This window comes from Anguilla rostrata, chromosome 11 (genome assembly GCF_018555375.3).
Source record: "Anguilla rostrata isolate EN2019 chromosome 11, ASM1855537v3, whole genome shotgun sequence".
Classification (NCBI taxonomy): Eukaryota; Metazoa; Chordata; class Actinopteri; order Anguilliformes; family Anguillidae; genus Anguilla; species Anguilla rostrata.
The window spans coordinates 17,312,466-17,328,223 of NC_057943.1; the positions used below are offsets into that span (position 1 = coordinate 17,312,466).

Sequence of the window (15,758 nt, forward strand, 5' to 3'; positions counted from 1 at the left end):
TGAGGTAAACCGAAAAAGGTCGCTTGAATGTAACAAGTGAACATTGAATACCATAGGAGGCACAAAGTCAGGAAAGTATTATGATCGAATGCAACAGAGAGAAGACAGCGGTAGCAACACTCAGATATAAGCAACATGCTTGGTCGCACAGGATCTCCAGACTGTATTAAATGAGTGTAAGTACTAACCTAACCTTTTTAAATGAAAACATTTAGTCTTCAATTACAGGGAGTGCTGGAAAAAATGTCCCTGGGCTACTGTACCATATTTTCTAAAACCAGGGACTTTCATGACCTTAGATTAAAAATGAGAATCATGAAAAAGTTGGTACCGTAGCTTAAGGGGAAGAGCTTTCCCCATATCAGTTTTTTCCTCATGTCCAGAAGCTGATATCAGTGAACTCTGTTTTGGCAGTCAGTGTTCCTTGAGTTGAAACACTTTAACAGTTGTGCAGATACATCATCTATGTGTTTTTTCTGATATGAGCCACTATGTGAAGTGTACTTCTGGGTTGTCATTGATAACAAAGATTATAATCCTCTCCAACAAGTACACAGACTTCACATCCGGCAGAAGACAAAAGCCTTTAATTCTCAGTTTAAGCGTCTACGTATAGTTTTGCACCAAAGCTCAAATGATGGTATTATTCCCTTTAGTGTATTACTAAACTCTAACCAAGATTAACAAGACAACCCTCCTGCAAAATATCACTCCCACACATGTACACACACACACACACACACACAGACAACGTATGCACGCACACACGCACGCACGCGCACACACACACACACACACACAAACACAGCTTTGGGGCTCCTTAAAAACTTTTGTTTTTTTTTTTGTAAAAAAAATTTCTTAAAAAAAATAAAATAAAATACCACAAGCAATAAGAGATTCAGAGCATGGGAGGAAAGTCTCTTTAGCATTTGTACCCAGGAATCAGAGTGAGACATACTGCAGCTAATCATCGCCTCAGCCTGAGGCCAGTGAGGCCATTCCTCAGCCTGTCACACCCCCCTGCATTTCCACACATTAAAACCTAAGACACAAATGAAATTGATTCATCTTGCTAATTTCCAGAATGGAAAAATCATAACTTTCTCCCCTTGTTTTAGAAGAGAGGAAAAATTCTAAGGAATGTTGTCAGTACTTTAAATCAACAATATTCCTTAAAATTTAATATTACTTTTCATCTTAAGTGTGAACTGCTTTTGTAATAATAAGCATCAGCATTAAATGTCAACATAGTGTTGTGTAATTCTGTGTGTAAACATACCTCGTTAATGAGAGAGGTCGAGGAGATTGGGCAGACTCGTTCAAGCAAAGAGGCCAAATGACATCTGTTAACAACAGTGGCGTGCAGAAGGGTATCTCTGAATGCACACTGTGCCGAATCTTGAAGTGGATGGGCTACAGCAGCAGAAGGCCACACCAGGTTCCACTCCACACTAAAAACAGGAAGATGAGGCAACAGTGGTCACGTAATCACCAAATCTGGACTACTGACAACTGGAAAACATTCCCGAGACAAATATCCATTTCTGCTGTGACATGCAGATGGTAGGGCCACAATTTGGTGTAAACAGCATGAATCTTGTGCATCCCTTTATGACCTCAGTGGATAATTCCAGCAGGATAATGCACCAAGTCACAAAGCACGCATCATCTCAAGTTGGTTCCATGAACATGACAGCAACCTCAGTTTACTCCAATAGCTGGCACAGTCCCCAAATCCTACCTTTGGGATTAGGTGGAACAGGAGGATTGCAGTATAAATGTGCGGCCAAAAAAATCTGCCGGAACTGTGCGGTGCTATCCAGCTATCAAAATCCCTAAGGAATATTTCCAGCATCTTATTTAATCCATGCTGCAGAGAATTCAGGTTGTTCTGGAAGCAAACGTGTTTTGAAAATCATGTTCTTATGGAAGTCACTTTTTATGAGGGAAGTTTTTCAAAAATCATGTTTAAAAAGAAAAATATCTTTCTCCTACAGAAATAATGACATTCAAAAACCCCCACTAAGTGCTTGATTGAAAACCATTTCCCAGAGCACACTAAAGTTCATACACAGCAGTGCAGAGAATGATAAACCAGTGTCTGCTCTATTCACTCGCCAAACTCTCTCCCTTCTCACTAGGTGTTCGCGAATGGGTCTGAAGATGTGCCAAACTTGAGCAATATTTCTGGGGTTGCGTCCCTGTTCTAGATAATGAATCCTTGTCTGCAATATATGCAGTCTCAGCACAATCAGGTCAAACCAGGGATATCATGATGCTAGTGTAAATGTGATTATACTCATACTCCAGTTGCGCATTTCTCCTGGATTTCAGCACACTCTATATCAGTTACACTGTAGATACTGAATTTAGGGGATATTCCTATATGCTTATCCCATGAACTGCATTCATCCGTCTTGGTGATTGTGCTCTCACTCAAAAGGGGCTTCTGCACTGGCCTGGTTCACATTAAATTCAATTTTATTCATATAGGCTTGTGCTATTTACAGGGACACTGTGACAAAGATGAATCACAGAAAACAGGAAATAGAAAAACTGGGAAACATAGAGGCTGAAGTCTTCAAATAACCACCAGGAAATCAGATTTTAAAAAAACTCCGCAAGTGGGATGAAAAACACTCCAAGAGTGGCAAAAAAAGCAGTCCTCACTGCACGATCTCATTTTTGCAAATGCAGCTAAATGAACATAATAACAACATTAATATTAGTCCCTCTTTTACCACGTGCACATTGTAAAACAATGATTTGTACAAACATACCAGTTACCTGGACACATTACAACACAATATGTGCATATATAAAAAATAAAGACAATTACAAACAAGAAATTGGCTTACTTATACTGTTTTGAATATATTTTTTTGTACAAAAACAGAAGATAACTTTATGAGCGAATTGCTTTTATCATGTTGTTTAACTCCGATATTGTAACCTTGCTGCCAATAAATTACTTATAGATATCAATATGTCAAAATCAATATTTCTATCTAGCTTCCGCCTCATCTAATGGCTGTGCAATGTACATTCCTTGCTTGACTCCATCCATAGCAAACACAATGACAACTAGGATCAGCCATCAGTTTGGACCTTCCACTGTGGGAAAAGCCTGGCATGCAGGTAATATAGTATGTGTTTGGTATTTGTACAGTGGTGCTTCAGTTCCCCATCCCCCAACATTTTTCTGAATAATTAGAAAAGTAAGGTCCCCCAAAGTGAATGGGGATGATGCCACTGGGTTTGTGCACATTTATACTCACAGAATCTACTCTTGCCAACAGAGGCACCACTGGGGATTATGGGCCACAGCACCTCAGAAAAGCCAATGTTCTAATATTCTCTGTGGGCCTCTGTCAGGGCTCTTGAAATCATTCTAACTTTACCACCCTCACCCCCCAACCCCCCTAGACACTGTGGAGAATACTGTCCCTTTATATTACTATCAAAGATGCAGTTCAGTTCCCTGGCCCCCAGTTTCCCAGAACAAAAATGGTAACTACTAATTTAAAATACCCAAAGCATCTCTTATTAGATAAGAAAGAATGTTCTTTTCTAATCTTCAGACATTTTGAAGTTTACTACAAGCTGTTATTACCTCTTATCTTCCAGAGAGTGCTACCACCCACTTCGTTCCAATGCAAGTCTCACCATTGTTAACACTTGTCAGTAAAATCATCACCATCTAAAAAAACGGCATCTACAGCTTCAAATCATGTTTACAATGCTGTCCTTATAAAGCTGTCCTATTCACATTACATCTATTAACATAAAACTGAACAGCACAGAATTGTAACTAATTAAATAAACATCAATGATTGAGGAGATCAATGGTTTTTTAGATAAATTGTGCCTTTAATTTGTGAAAAGGAAATATATTGCTACATGGTCTTTAAAGCATGGTCTTTTAAAGCATTATAAATTGTTAGTAAAGTATCTGGTGTTTAGTTTAAAATCACTATCTCAATGATATTGAATGAAACAAGTGACCTCCTGTGACTCCTAGTACTACAGACAGAAAAGTCTGTAATTTTGGTTTTGCTGGCTGTCCAGGGCCACGAAAACAAGACCTTTGGTTTGACTGGCATAGTTAGTAGTTATTCTTCTCCAGAAGTCTACAAAATCGTACAAGCAAATGAATTTAAATATATTAGTTGGCAGCACCACCATGTGGTGAGCACCTTCAATAGCAGGCCCCACTATTATCTCAGAACAACTAAACTCATGGGAAGGGGCCATATATATATATATATATATATATATAGTGGTTTCAGCTATTACAGCCACACCCATTGCAACAGGTGCATAAAATCAAGCATACAGCCATGTAATCTCCATTGACAATCATTTGCAATAGAATGGGTCATACTGAAGAGCTGTGACTTTCAATGCTGCACTGTCATAGGATGCCTCATTCCAACAAGTCAGTTCATCAAATTTATGTCCTACTAGAGCTGCCCCAGTCAACTGTAAGTGCTGTTATTGTGAAGAGGAAACATATAGAAGCAACAACACCTTAGCCGCAAAGCGGTAAGCCACACAAGCTTACAGAATGGGATTGCCGAGCGCTGAAGTGTGTAGTGTGTAAAAATCACCTGTCTTTGGTTGCAATACTCACTACAGAGTTACAAACTACCTCTGGAAACAACGTCAGCACAAGAACTGTTTATAAAAGAGCTTCGTTAAATGGGTTTCCATGGCCGAGCAGCTGTACACAAGCTGATAATTACCATGAGTAATGCCAAGCATCGGCTGGAGTGGTGTAAAGCACACTGCTATTGGACTCTGGAGCAGTGGGAACGTGTTCTCTGGAGTGAAGGATCACACTTTACTATCTCTTTACAGTCTCCCTGACAAATCTGGGTTTGGCGGAATGCGTAGTGTCAACTGTACTGGCCTGAATAGTGCCAAATGTAAAGTTTGGTGGAGGAGGAATAATGGAGTGGGGCTGTTTTTCGTGGTGAAATGCTAAAGTACTGGGACAGTTGTTGTCATTTTTGCACATTGAATTTGAAATAAAACAATGAGCGTATTTACATCCATATCAGGTGCTTCTTGTAGGAATTACTGCCCTTTTATGCATAGCATATTTACATAATTTGTGTAGATATGGGTTAAGACAATATGCCGGATGAACAGTAAAATTTGCACATAGTAGCCTACATATCGATGCCTTTTATACAAAAGAAAATCAAAAGTGAAACTGCAGCTCATAGTTACCCCTCATACCCTTATTTTTGTTTTGGCATAGTGAGTTTGGGGAATCCAGTCTCCTGGACAGCGAGTCAGTCAATGAGTCCACCATGTTTTCCACAGTGTACCAGTTGAGATGCAATAAAAGGGCCTGCTATCATCTCTTTGTGCAAGAAAGGTGAACCAATTCTGTAAACTAGGGAGGTCCTGAATTTCTCACAGGCAACGTGAGAAATGGAGGCGCACTTATAAGACACGTTTAGTAAGGACGTAGGAAGAAAAAAAACATTCGCAGGAGGCACTTATATTTTATAGCATTATAGCAGGTAGTGGCAGACATGAGCTGTGGTTTGAATTGAATTCAATGGGCTGGCGCATGTCTACAGCAAAATAATTAAGGATGATATCAATACCAAACAAAAGAGGAAATTAAGTTGGACAATGGTGTTGTCAAAGTCACTCAAATCAGTAGCCAGCCACTCTTTAATTAGGAACATCTCACAATTGTACGATTTAAGTCAAATACTCGAGAATGCTGAGTTATTAGCTATCCACTGTCAGTTATTTTAGTTTTAACATAAAAACTTCAATACGAGCTGCACTCTTTTTTTCTTTTTCTTTGTTTTTGAACGTTTTGGATGCTTACCCTAGTTCATCTAGTCTTGTCCATCCGTAGGGGTAGGGCATTAGGATCAATTCAGGTATAATTTTTATATGGAACCTCTTTGCAAAAATGTGTCTGAGAGTGCCATGGAAAGCATGCTCTCGCATACACAGCGCCCTTGGAAGAAACGGATACGCGAGGTCAAAAATTTTGGGCACGCACCTGTTCACTTATCAAAGCACAAATAGGCTACGATACGCCATGCTTCATTTAATTTAACATCGCTGTACGTAATTGTGATCGTAACTCCTGATCGAAGAATACTGCTATCCTTGCAGCGAATGATCTTTGATTGTACCAAGTGACTCGAGCCCGCTACACAGGCTCCATACAACCGTGTGAGAACAATAGTAGCGCATTTAGCCCGGTGAAGTTTGTCCCCGCTGAAGTTTGTCCCTTTTCTCTTACGATATGGAACAAAAACAAAACAAAGAATGTAAAAAAATAAAAAAATAAAAATCACATGACACGCCATGTGACTAGGTAGGGCTGGTAACCTTTAACCCGCGGAGGGAGCATCAGCTGCTTTACCGAAGATTTTAAGCTGTCAAAACAGTAACAAGTGCTCTGTAAGTATTTATGGAGCTGTTAACAGTCCTCGTATATCTTTATAAAATTAGATTATTTGTTATTCACTACATTAATATGTTTTTATTATTTGGTTCATGTCAGTAATCTGTGGTAGCTAGCTAGCTACGTTACATTCTATCGTGTGGCAATCAATTAACTACCGAGGTTGCTAACTGGCCTTACTAGAATATATTAGAACTTTAAATGTGCTTTTCATAAAATTGAACATTCGTTGCAGTATAATTATTTATTGGCGAATGTCTAGCCAGCGATACATGAAAAACAAATTTGGAAGGTGAGTAATCAGCTGCTACTCAGTCAGAAATAGCTGCAGATGAACTGTACTCCACAAATTGCGTGAGCAGGATGAAAATGTTTTCATATTTCTCGTGGGAAAACCATTTAGATCTAGAATCTAAGTTAGCTGGCTATCTGTCTACATTGATTTTGGAGGCTATCAAATATTCGGTTGTCTTGTCATAGTCTAAAGAACTGAGTGAAAGTTGTATATTGTCATTGTACTAGCTGTCAATAGCTACAGCTAGCGGTATAGTGAACTAGGCGTCTAGACTCATTATTTTGCTTTTAACTGGATGTAAGTTAGGAACTGGTTTTCAGATTGACCTTTGTAAAATTATCTCCGTAATGTATCGTTGTTTTTTGAGGGTGTAGAATAGCTATATAAGATTTACACATAAGATTTCATATGCTTAAAACGCATGAACGTTTTGATGTTCTTCAACACACTTTTATTTAATATCATACGAAATCGTGGAGTTGAAGCTAAACGTCTATAATAACGCGGCTGTCTAGAGGGATGGAACGTCGGATGCATTTCGACATCACTTCTATTATAAGATGTGTAGAGTATTTAAAACGTATAGAGTGCAAAAGTAAAACAGTGCACTGATGGCATTATTCAAATATTTGTAACCAACTTAACTAATTGATTTCGAATTAGTTTATTTTCCAGCCTGTATTTTAATTCAGATGTTTTTGTTTTTTGTTCAGTGAGACATTGTTTGCGAGTGTGTGTATCAAGGAAATTTCCCTCGTTTTTGAATTTCCAGGGATTGATTAGGTTCAGTGAAGCCATTGCAGTGTAATTGCATGCTAATTTTAGGTAAACATAAATTGTATCAGAATAGATTATGTTACTGTGAATGACCATGTTTTAAAAAGAGAATCTGTTTCTGATTATCCAACAGGCAGCTCAAAAGAACCTTGCGGATAAAAAGTTAAGAAAGATGATTGCAGACACTGACATAAACACCAGTAGTCTCCTGTCCCCTTGATGTTCCTCCAAATAAGTTCCTGAACATATTCAGTCTCCCTAAATGCATATGTACTCTTTGACTTCACATTCACTTTGCCCCTTTGACCATACTTTTCCCACTATTCCTGGTTTCCCAGTTTGTATTTTTAGATGGGCACTACTGCCAAGTTTTGTATCATAAGAAATTCCAGCATTAATTGTAGGCCTTTTGCAGTTTACAGTTACATTAACAGGTAGCATACGTTGTTCACCTAACCTCTATTTTCCCAGGTGTCTCAATGTTATACCAATATTTGCACATGCAAGTGCATAATAAACACTAGAGCCAGTTTGTGATGGTGGGTGACTTCCCCTTGTGGAAGACATTCCTTCTCATTTCATTTGCTGTACTGTGTGTTTCAGAGAGTCCTGTACTACTATGGAGTGGATGAGGGGCGTGACTCATCCCCAGTGTAGCGTGTTGTGAGAGACCGCCAGAGACCCAGAAGACTCGGCTCCTGCCTTCCCAGCCTAAGCCCAGCAGCTTCCTGCATGGCCTCCAGCTACCCCCCTCCTTTTGATGCCCCAGGGGAGGTAAAGGAGGGCTTCCTGTGTCCACTGTGCCTGAAGGATTTGCAGTCCTTCTATCAGCTGCAGGATCACTATGAGGAGGAGCATGCGGGCGAGGACCGCCATGTCAGGGGCCAGCTGAAGAGTGAGTAAAAGCTGTGATGGTCTCCTACACATTCTTCTGCATCTTAATGTCACCAAACCATTTTCTTACATTTACATTTAACAAATGCTCACTTACCCAGAGTGACTTTGCACAGGTTACATTGTTTTCACATACAATGCATTTATATAGCTGGATATTTACCAAAGGTCAAGGGTACAACGACAGTAGCCCCACCTGGAATTCAAACCCATATCCTTGGCATTGTAAGCCCAGTTCCCTAGCCAATACACTGCACTACCATCCCAGAAACACCAAGCTTTGTTTCTCCCTTCCTTTGGCAGGTCTTGTGCAGAAAGCTAAGAAAGCCAAGGACAAGTTGTTAAAGCGGGATGGGGAAGACCGTGCAGATTCCGGGACCTATGAATCCTTCTACTATGGGGGAGTGGACCCCTATATGTGGGAGCCCCAGGAACTGGGTGAGACTGGGTTTGCTAGGGTGGCCTCTGAGATCCTTAAAACCGTCTCCTTGCAATATCGAGAATGCTTTCATTAACTGTATAAATATGGAGGAACCGTTGTGTTTTGGCAAGTGATAAAACCCCTTGGTTTCAAATAAGCGGAAATGTGAACAAATGGCATATTAGTTAAGTATTTAAACCAGATATGTTCCGGACCTTGTATGATTGAAATTAAGACATTACCTCTCTCAAAAGGGCAATAACCATGTGAAGTGCTTCCAGTATCCCTGTGCCCCACCCACAGATGTGCTGTGAAAAACACATTTAGTGGCCTTGCAAAGTTTACACTGAACTAGCATGTCATCATACATATAGGGGCAACTAGAAGTCACCTTGAAAGCTTCAAGAAACATCGGGCAGCAAGAATTGACCACTATGTCATTGAAGTCAATAAGTTAATCATCAGATTAGAAAAGGTGAGTGAGATTCATTCAAATGAGCAAATTTGCTTGAATAATGCGTTTTCTTGATTTATGGCAACAGTATAATCCACAATTTGAATGCAGAGTTCAGATGATGGCTGAAAGTAAAATGAAAGATGTGGCTTCCAATGTAATTATCTTAGTCTATTTAAGCATAAAATTGAAACCGAATAAGACAAAACACTCCTTTACATTTTTTTCTTATTTTCAGCTTACATCATTTGACAGAACCACTACAGATGCCGCCAAAATTAGAGGTAAGTCATAAATGCAGTAACAAGTTGATAGAGGCTTGACATTTATATTTAAATTTCTTCCAGTTAAATCCTTTAAAATATTTTTGTCTCTATACCTTAAATTGAACCTGATCACTTTTTTGAAGCTGGGTATTTTTATCACGATGATGTAGAAACATCCCTAACATTTTCATGGAATATGTCTTTCCCAGCAATTGAGAAGTCTGTTGTTTCGTGGGTGAGCGACTCAGATGTGCCATTTTGCCCAGACTGCGGGAACAAATTTAACATTCGTAATCGACGGCACCATTGTCGTCTCTGCGGGTCCATCATGTGCAGGAAATGCATGGACTTTGTGCCACTCCCACTGGCACGTGAGTACAGGCACACACTCTTTCAAAACACTCATACATCTCACACGTTAATTCATGCACAAATACAACAGATATACAATATAAGGACTCTAAAGGAAGGCTGGCCTTTGTACACAGGGATTGTTATATTGAGTTCTGCCTCAGTTAAATTGCCAAAGGTAAAAAGCACTTTAGTTACCTTATGTTTGTGTAACATCCAGGCAAAATAGTGTCATTTCTAAAGCCAAGACTCTGTGACATTCACTAAAGAAAATGGTCTATTAAATGTAATAAGAAAGAGATTCATACCTCGCAGCTTCTGGTCCAAATCGCTGCCTGTAACGCTGGCCTTGTTTGCTGGACGCAGATAAGCTGACGACGGGCACCAGGGAGGCGCTGTGTGCCCCGGGCAGCCCAGGCCTGTCCCAGTCCCAGTCCATGTCAGCAGGGGGCAGTACGCCAGGTTCACGCCGTGGCAGCATCAGCAGCCTGAGCAGCGTCAGCTCCATGCTGGAGGAGAAGGACGATGACCGCGTCCGCTGCTGCCGCCACTGCATGGACACCCTGCTGAGGAGGCAGCAGAAACTGGAAGAGAAAGACCACGTACCCGACATTGTCAAGCTCTATGAGGTACTTGGGTGGGAGCTTTCAGATGCACCTCGTCTTTGATCCGTATCACAGATGCTGCTGTAGCTGCCACTTTCAAATCAGGGCCCATCTTCATGAAGCATCTTGGAGTAGGAGTGCTGGGATCGGCTTTTCTTTCAGCAGAATGGATGAGGTTAGGATAAAAGTATATGAAATCTGACCCTGGATCCGCACGCCTACTCTGAGACACTTAAAGAATGCAGTGCAATGCCTTGTAAAGTGTCTTGGCAGGCTCGCATGAAGAGAATAGTAAGAGCTTATTGTATTATTTGGCACTGATGCACAGCATCAGGTCTTCTGTACAGGGCACTGCAGAGTTTCACAAGCTTCTCCTCGTGTTGACTGCTCATTTCCTTCTTCCTCAGAGGCTGAGGCTCTGCATGGATAAGGTGGATGAGAAGGCCCCAGAGTACATAAAAATGGCAGAATCTTTGAAGTAATATGTCTCTCCATGAAGTATTATCCCTCCAAGGAGTAGTCATTTGCAACATTTTTAGTTTATTTGTTGAATGGTTGTGGTAATTGATTTTATTTCACATTTGCTTGCAGTTCTGGGGAGACTACGTACAATCTAGAACATGCTAATGGCCTTCGAATGGAAGTGCAGAAATATTATGAACTGATTGACGCACTAAGGTACCCACTTGCAGTTTCTTCTATGTGGTTTGCCTTTCAGTTGCATTGTATGTACATAAAGAGAAAATCTGCCAAGTGAAATAGTATTTTTTTTCTAATGCATAGTAAGAAGATTCTGACCCTGGGCATGAAAGAGGAACCCCCGCCACACCCAAAGACCCTACAACTGCAAAGAATGGTCAGATATACAGCCACCCTTTTTGTACAGGTGAGAGTGCACCTAAATATCAGTCGTCATTTATTCCATAATTAAGGGCTGGTGATCCCTATTCAAATGGTTTACAGCTATTCCCTTGTCACAAGCTGCCAGTGCTCTGAGATATAGATTCTGTTTCAGGAAAAGCTGCTAGGGTTGATGTCTCTGCCTACAAAGGAGAAATATGAGGAGCTCAAGGAGAAGAGGAAACAAGAACAGGAGAAGAGGCTACAGCTGGAGAGACAGGTGAGAAGTGACATGCCTGTTAACTAAGATATGAAATGGGGAAATATATTAAGTTGGCAAAACCCAGATATGAGGTTACTCAAACTCAAAAATGCTTGCAAGTCAAATTGTCAAGACTGAAGATGTGATAAGTAGTTTTCTATTGAGCCTTTTCTTGAAAAGCAGATTGTCTAATTAGGTACAGATAGTAACATTGTTTATCTCATTCAACAGGCTGCATTGGAAGCACAGAAGAGAAGGTCAGAAATGGAGAAGTCTCGCTCTATGGCCAACACAAATGGAGAAGCCGTCCAGCCACCAAAGCCAGTGATGACCAAAGCTGGAGGCTGGCTGCCCTCCTCCAGTGTGCTGCACACCAGAGAGTTCCAGGACCCTCTACTACAGCAGATAGACAACATCCAGTCCTTCCTCCAACAAGCCCGCACAGCCCAGCGCACTGATGAGGTGGCCATGCTGGAGGAGAACCTGCGGCAGCTGCAAGATGAATACGACCAGCAGCAGACCTCGCTGGCCATCCAGCTGTCCAAGAAGATGGCAGAGGAGGAGAACCTACAACAGGAGCAGCTTCACTTCCTGCAGGAGAGGGAGGAACAGCAGAGGGCCTCCATGCGCACCCGTGCATGCTCCCTGGACTTCAGGGATACACAGTCTGTCCAGGGTGGGGAAGAGTATGGGGGCCAGCACGTTGGAGGTTTGGGCAGCACCAAGACAAAGATCAGCCCTCTCTCAAAAACCCAGTCCATGAAAGCTTTTGACTACTTGCCAAGCCGGGAAGAATCACCCCCTCCACAGAGGCAGCAAGATGAACCACAACCCCATGCTTCAAAAGAACAAAACAATGCCCCAGCTCCCTCCCTAAATCCATTTGAAGAAGAGAACTCCACCCCAATTGAGGAAGATCCATTTAATCCATTTGCAGAAGAGATCTTGAAAGAACACTCTCAAAAAGAGGTCCCCAATGGCAAGGAATATAACCCCTTTGAAGATGACAAAGAGGAAGAGTGCACCACAGGGCAAGGAGTCACAGGGCCTGCAAACCCCTTTGAGGATGAGGAGAATGAAGGGAACCCTTTCAGCGAGGCCTCTAATTCCAAGGTGCAAGCCATCAAACCAGGGATCTCTACCAACCCCTTTGAGGAGGACAATGAACCAGACATCATAGAAGAGGAGCTTCTGCTTCAGCAGATTGATAACATTCGGGCGTATATCTTTGATGCCAAGCTGAATGGGCGCACAGACGAGGTCGAGCTGCTCTCGGAGAACCTCCGGGATTTGCAACGCACCCTGCAGGAGCAGAGGAGTAAGACGCAGTGATTGTTGTCTAATAGGGCTGGTGCTTTTGGCTATGTCTTCGTTGATTCCTGTGGTGGAATTCATTTAACACACTGTAGTTGTCCATTTGAGCGTGTTTTGGTCTCTCACATTTAGTTTTCTCACAGAGAAGCACAATGTTGGAATGAAACAAACATCTCATTCTTGTTAGTCACAGTAGGAAATGAAGCTTGTAAAGTCCTCTGAAGTGTTGAAGATTAGTAATGAGCTATCTGAGCTTCAGTGTCTTGCCCTAAATTTATTTCTGTGCGTACAGAACATCCCTGTGTTACCTGATGGGTGTTGAGCCGATAACAGAACAAATACTGTACTTTTCAGCATTTTTTCTGCATTAAAAAAGGCAAGTTATAGCAGCCTATGGAAAATAAACTAGAATTGTAAGACTGAATATTACTTAAAAATAGAAATCAGTTCCAATTTCATAACCTGTAAGATTTTTGAGATCATTCACATCATGTGAATGACTATAGAAAATCCAACAAAAAACAAGCAGTTCTGTACTGTGAAGTCTGTTTTTTAAACCTTTTGGCACTTGTGATAGCTGTCTCCCACTAGCACTGACTGTTTGCATTCACTGACAAATAACTGATTTCTTGTGACCTCCAATTAACTTCATGATGATGCACATCTGTTTGATATCTTCAACAGTTGTTTGTGTGCATGTCTGAGTGTGGATGACAGCTATGTTCTCAACAGTTAACGTGTTTTCCATGTTATTCCACGCTTTGGTTATATGTGGTGCAGAACCACTCAGTATGGCCACCATTCATTTATCTTCTTTTATGGACCTCCATGCAGAGAAAATCTGACTCATTCTAGGTTTTCTACCAATTTAAATGTGTAGGAGGGATGGGGATCATCCAAACTTTTAATCATCCTTTGGAACTGGCTAGATTTTAGGGTACTAGACTACACAACCAAAATAATGTCCAGATATTCCATATACCAATTTAAAATGCTACAAAAATGCTGATTTGGTTTAAATCACACAAGAAATGTTGAGAAGACAGTCTGGAAAATCTAACAAGAGATTTTCAACTGACAAGACATTGAACTTAACCACTCTTACAGACAGCATCTAGAAACACAGAACATTAAAAATATAATGCTTGTTCATCTTTCCCTATGGGCATCTAGCTAGCTTTTGAATGTCGTGTTTACAGTACTGTTTCCATATTAAGCTGTTTCAAGGGCAACAGAAGGGTTAAGGACTCTGAGTGAACATTGTTATTCCAAAGAACAGAACTGAAAGTTGAAATATTGCTTTGCTATATACAGTGCTCCCACGTTATACGGCCAGTTAAAAACCAAGGGCTAAATTTGGAAATGAAAAGATGGGGCACAAACTGCTTCATAGAACTGCAGTGCATTAGCTATATGTAATAAAACAAAAAAAACATAGTCCTACCAACATTTTTGCCCTAACAAATACACTTATGTGGCTTCACCAGTTGACTGAACAGTGTTTCCTTATATTTGGGTAGTTACTTGTAGTATGGATTGTGTGGATGTCTCTACGTTAGGAATTCCTGGTGGGATAACGGATGTGGGGTGGGGGGTAGTATAGCACGGTAGCACTGTATATGTGTGTATGTACACACTCACATTTATGTGGGGCAGCCTTTCCAAAATGTGGGCCATGGCCCTCTAGTGACTAATGGAAGCAGCTGACAGTTGAAAGAAAAAACACTATGATACTTTCAACTGCCTTTCAGACGAGTTGGATTAAATAATACACTTAATACATGTACATACACTGATCTACTGCAGTTTTGACACATGCTAATAAAAAAAACATTTAATTCCATTTTTTAACATATGGCAGACTATATTTCAATAAAGGGTGGGTGGGGTCACGGAACATGCGTTCACTCTTTGTCAATAATGAGTTCAGTACGTTCAAGGACCCCTGATGTAGGAGATGAATACAATAGAAAATGTAACCAAATTATCTACAGTTCAGTGCTTTTCGAGGTTTGGATCAGGTAGAATTACTCATTCCTTGTCTTGTTCCTTAACATTGTCCAAAAATATAAATATACCTGGAGACACTGGATGTGGAAGCCGTTCTTTCTCGATCATGCACAACTGCTTCATATTTCAGAAAATGAACACATTTTACACCTGCAGCCAAAAATGCAAGTTTGTATGGCAACGGTGCTCAAGAGGGCATGACGGAGGACATGACAAATGAATTTATCTCATTATTATTGTATGCATGAGGTGTCTGGCCTGAGATTGGATCATCTTACTGATGGCTTTGTCTGTTTTTTGGTATAGTAGAACTGATAGCTGTTTTACTTATTCTCTTTGTTTTAACATAGGAAAATGTAATGCTGAACACTAAACAAAAAGTATTATATATACCATTGGCAAGACCATGTGTCTCCTTTGAAAGTGCTTTTCTGTCTAACAGTGCTGACTTTGGTTTACTAACATTTAGATTTTTTTCCCCTCCGCTGAACAGTATTTCACCTGTCCCTGATGCTCCACTTAAACACTACTGCATTATGACTGAATAGAGAACAGTACATTTTGTTATAAAAAAAAGTTAAATACAGTAGAATGTATTTGTGATAAAGGTAAATCATTTGAAAAGAAACTAATGATAAAGTTGCCTGTACTGCATTGGTATCAACAGGGTCAGTCATTCTGCACTAATAAAACTGGCTTATGCTCAAAATGTAAAATGGTGCATTTCCTTTTCTTTTTTTAATTCAAAGCCATCACTGCGAGTAGATGCATTTTAATACCAAACTCATCATTCCATGTTTCACATGTTCATTACATCCAGGTTG

At 40.5% G+C, this 15,758-nt stretch overlaps 1 protein-coding gene across 2 annotated transcripts; it reads left to right on the plus strand.

Moving 5' to 3' along the window:
* The first annotated feature begins 6,281 nt into the window (after positions 1-6,281).
* On the plus strand, positions 6,282-15,650 carry LOC135234126 (rabenosyn-5). Of its 2 annotated transcripts, none has more exons than XM_064298368.1 (12): positions 6,282-6,441; positions 8,121-8,412; positions 8,715-8,849; positions 9,207-9,307; positions 9,525-9,570; positions 9,762-9,923; positions 10,270-10,532; positions 10,916-10,986; positions 11,100-11,186; positions 11,292-11,394; positions 11,524-11,628; positions 11,842-15,650. In XM_064298368.1, exons 2-12 carry the CDS (start codon positions 8,250-8,252, stop codon positions 12,940-12,942), a joined length of 2,337 nt encoding a protein of 778 aa, XP_064154438.1. In that variant the 5' UTR covers positions 6,282-6,441; positions 8,121-8,249; the 3' UTR covers positions 12,943-15,650. The 2 variants fall into 2 exon arrangements, with proteins under 2 accessions (XP_064154438.1, XP_064154439.1); XM_064298369.1 differs by lacking the exon at positions 6,282-6,441 and adding an exon at positions 6,524-6,737.
* The last annotated feature ends 108 nt before the right edge of the window (positions 15,651-15,758 follow it).

Excerpts from the sequence above, each read along its gene's own strand:
- LOC135234126 (XM_064298368.1), top strand. The coding sequence starts at position 8,250 with ATGGCCTCCAGCTACCCCCCTCCTTTTGATGCCCCAGGGGAGGTAAAG. Across the intron at positions 8,413-8,714 it reads TGTCAGGGGCCAGCTGAAGA|GTCTTGTGCAGAAAGCTAAG; the intron begins GTGAGTAAAAGC and ends TTCCTTTGGCAG. Across the intron at positions 10,987-11,099 it reads AAAATGGCAGAATCTTTGAA|TTCTGGGGAGACTACGTACA; the intron begins GTAATATGTCTC and ends ATTTGCTTGCAG.